The sequence below is a fragment of the Primulina huaijiensis genome, unplaced genomic scaffold, assembly GCF_012295235.1.
Source record: "Primulina huaijiensis isolate GDHJ02 unplaced genomic scaffold, ASM1229523v2 scaffold37851, whole genome shotgun sequence".
Classification (NCBI taxonomy): Eukaryota; Viridiplantae; Streptophyta; class Magnoliopsida; order Lamiales; family Gesneriaceae; genus Primulina; species Primulina huaijiensis.
This window is the reverse complement of record NW_027358851.1, coordinates 1020-4215: the sequence shown is the minus strand read 5'-3', so window position 1 is coordinate 4215 and position 3196 is coordinate 1020. Positions and strand designations below refer to the sequence as shown.

The 3196-nt window shown below is 35.1% G+C and overlaps 1 protein-coding gene across 4 annotated transcripts; it reads right to left on the bottom strand.

The window, feature by feature from the left end:
- Window positions 1-33: 33 nt before the first annotated feature.
- Window positions 34-1808, bottom strand: LOC140968837 (uncharacterized). Of its 4 annotated transcripts, none has more exons than XM_073429956.1 (4): window positions 1557-1808; window positions 1182-1469; window positions 1012-1084; window positions 34-216 (listed from the first exon to the last, which is right to left on the bottom strand). In XM_073429956.1, the coding sequence occupies exons 1-4, from the start codon at window positions 1648-1650 to the stop codon at window positions 189-191; spliced, it is 483 nt and encodes a 160-aa protein (XP_073286057.1). In that variant the 5' UTR covers window positions 1651-1808; the 3' UTR covers window positions 34-188. The 4 variants fall into 4 exon arrangements, with proteins under 4 accessions (XP_073286057.1, XP_073286059.1, XP_073286058.1 ...); XM_073429958.1 differs by having other exon boundaries at window positions 37-274; XM_073429957.1 differs by having other exon boundaries at window positions 40-229.
- Window positions 1809-3196: the final 1388 nt, after the last annotated feature.

The window sequence follows — 3196 nt, the reverse complement described above, 5'->3', positions numbered from 1 at the left end:
ATATCTGTGTGTGTGTGTGTGTGTGTGACAAAAGTGAGAGAGTTATATGTTACAATCTACCTTTTGCAGTGTAACACATGCTTTGTTTTTGAAATTATTGCCGCATAATTACAAAATAATACCAAGTTCTTGTGCAACTGAGACATGGAACTTTCTTGTTCGGTGATGACAACACTAAGCAACACAGTTTAATTTGACGTGTCTTTTCCCATTTTCCTATTCGAAAGGTCTTCAAAATTAAGCCAAGATGTAAAAGGAATTTCATCAGATTTCTCTGTAGTGTAAAGTGTGGAAACAGCATTGTAAAAAGAAGTGTAGAATCTCTAGGATATATAGATAGAAAAGAAAAAGGGGAACTTTCCAAAGACATGTGGACAATGGAGTCAATGCCAATTATATATGGATGCAAAGAGGCATCTCTTTTTACTAGCTCTGTGCCCACCCAATTTATTCAGTAAAGGTTAAAAAAATGGAATTAACTGATATAAGAATAATTACTTTGGATATTATAGCCAGATTTATGTATCTTTTAAAAGAATAATATCAAACTTTTTAGGATGTGAACAAATGCAGACATTTGGTTTTTCTTCACACTATTATTTTTATTGAATTTTTCGATAAAGAGGTTTATATGTCACAAGATAAACAACAAGATATTTGTTGTCTCCATGTTTTCTTAAGAATGGTTTATTAACCGCATATTAGCAAGAAATCATTGTCTGACACTCCAAATATTTCCCTCAATTTATTTAATCAACTTTATTTCATATCGTCTCCTAGCTTAATTTAGTTTTGGATCGTTTTCAGTTTAACTCCTACACGTGGAGCCGTGATGTTCTTATACGTAAAACATAAAATGAAACAAAATTGGACGATGAAATCTCTAATTTGTCCCATAATATGATTATGGCGAAAACAACAAGTTTGACACGAGGTGAACAAGACCGAGCCACAACAAAATCTTCTATACAAAAATAAAGTTAGAGTCTATGAGATTGATTCAAGTCATACCTCATTTCGGCGCGGTAGAACACAAAGAAACCGAAGCTGAGGCCATACGCGACGCCCACCAAGATTGGCATCCCTGTTCACACATCAAGCAACGTCAAATCTTAGCCATGAGGGATATTTCCCAAATATTGCCAAGAAAATGCACAATAGATGCTTAAAATATATATCACCATATTTTGGGAGTTTTGAAGGATAATTTGGGAAGCATGAATACTCCAACTGCAGAAACATGGAACAAATCACCAGCCCACTTCCAAATTTCTCCCTCACCACTCTCTCCCTCATGTCTAATGACCAAAATCCAGCAATCCCGTCGAGAAAATCTTCCGTTACAACCTTTAAAAACAAGAACCCCCCAAGCCAAAATGCAATCTTTGCCAGTTTTCTGATCCTTGAGCTTATCTCTACCAAGTTGACGACACAAGCAGACATATACAGAGGGATCCAGAAGTACCAATCTTAAAGATCAAACAGAATTAGCGGAGTTAGCCGTACAGTGAATTAATTAGGAAAAAAATTAGGAGACCAGTAAAGTTTTTGGTCACCTGGATCGTCGAACTGGAAGTACGTCGATATAGCGAAAAGGGCAGCCATTAATCGAGAGCAAACTTCTACAGATTTTGTAGTGTCCGAACCCATCAGATTCTCTCTAATCACTTCCTGTTAACTTTGTTCAGATCTATCTCATTCTTGACCAAGATTTCCTCACGCAAAAGTCAAACATCGAGTTGACTTTTTAACATTTTTTCTTTCTTTTTCATTAACCCAGTGTACTCAAAATAATGAATCTTGGTTCTTTCATTGTTTTATTCTTCAAGTGGCATTAATTGTCTTTGTGTCCTAATTTTAACAAAGCCTCTTCTATCCACGTCTCGTCCACCTTGTGCTTCGATTCTGCCGATATGGTGGCATGAAAAATCCCTATGTCTTCGTATCACGTAAACGTCTCCTCTACGAGAATATATACAAAATTTATAAGGAGTAATAAAAACCAATGACAAATATTATTAGACATTCTTGTATGTCATGTTCTTGAAATTGAAAATCAAATTCAATTTTTCTCTCTCTATCGCAGAGTATCCGTTCACCCTAAACTCATTGGCTTCTGATAGGCTCGAAATAGTTAATATTTTATTTTCATATTTCTCATTATTCTGACCTCGATATGTTTAATTGACACATTTTTGTGTAATTTTATTATAGGAGGAACTTTCACGATCTTGGAGCAAAATTGAGTTAAAAAGGGCGATATTTATCACATTTGAAGTTTCCAAGATATAGTTTGAAAGAAAATGGCCAAACCAGAATAGGTCCGGGAATAAGGCGTGGCCACGCCTTGTGATGATATTTCAGCTGCCAAAAAGTACAAAGAGGGAAAATATAGATAAAATATTATCTATTATATTATATTTTAAGAATTAGGTTAATTAGAGATTAGTGGGCTTTTAGCAAAGATTTTAGACCCAAAAATCAAGCTCCACTCCACGTACAGAATAAACAAGCCGCGGCAAGAAGGAATTTTTCTCACCAACCACTCCATTCACGAAAGAAGAAGAAAAGAAAAGAAAAGGCGCAGGATTTCCAAATTCTCCCCACAAAAATTGTTTGCATTTTCTTCATGTTTTCCTATTTATTTTTTATGGATATTGTAAATCAGACTATGTTAGGCTAATTTTCTTAGTCTGATTCAAGGGATAGTTNGCTCCAAGACCGTGAAAGTTCCTCCTATAATAAAAATTACACAAAAATGTGTCAATTAAACATATCGGAGGTTAGAATAATGAGAAATATGAAAATAAAATATTAACTATTTCGAGCCTATCATATACAAAGACACCTACTGACACACCTTAATTTGCCTATTCAAATTGCGCAGAATGAAAGACGACACTGACCCAGGCATGGACCTGGGTCAGGTTTCGTGTAGTTTGGTAAAAAAGAAACGTTTGAGTAAATTAATTGGATTATAAAAAATAAACCACTAGCCATTATGAGTCCATTGCATATAATTGTTGGGGAATTACACCGAAGAGATGCCGATCACGATGATAATAGTACCAAAAATTGCGGAATAAAATAACCAACAAGAACACAAAGATTTACGTGGTTCACCCAATATAGGCTACGTCCACGGAGCACTGCAACTTTTATAACTGGAAGAAATATTACAACAAGTGTATACACC

Excerpts from the sequence above, each read along its gene's own strand:
- LOC140968837 (XM_073429955.1), bottom strand. The coding sequence starts at position 1,650 with ATGGGTTCGGACACTACAAAATCTGTAGAAGTTTGCTCTCGATTAATG. Across the intron at positions 1,470-1,556 it reads CTTCCAGTTCGACGATCCAG|ATTGGTACTTCTGGATCCCT; the intron begins GTGACCAAAAAC and ends TTGATCTTTAAG. Across the intron at positions 1,085-1,181 it reads TTCAAAACTCCCAAAATATG|GGATGCCAATCTTGGTGGGC; the intron begins GTGATATATATT and ends ATGTGTGAACAG.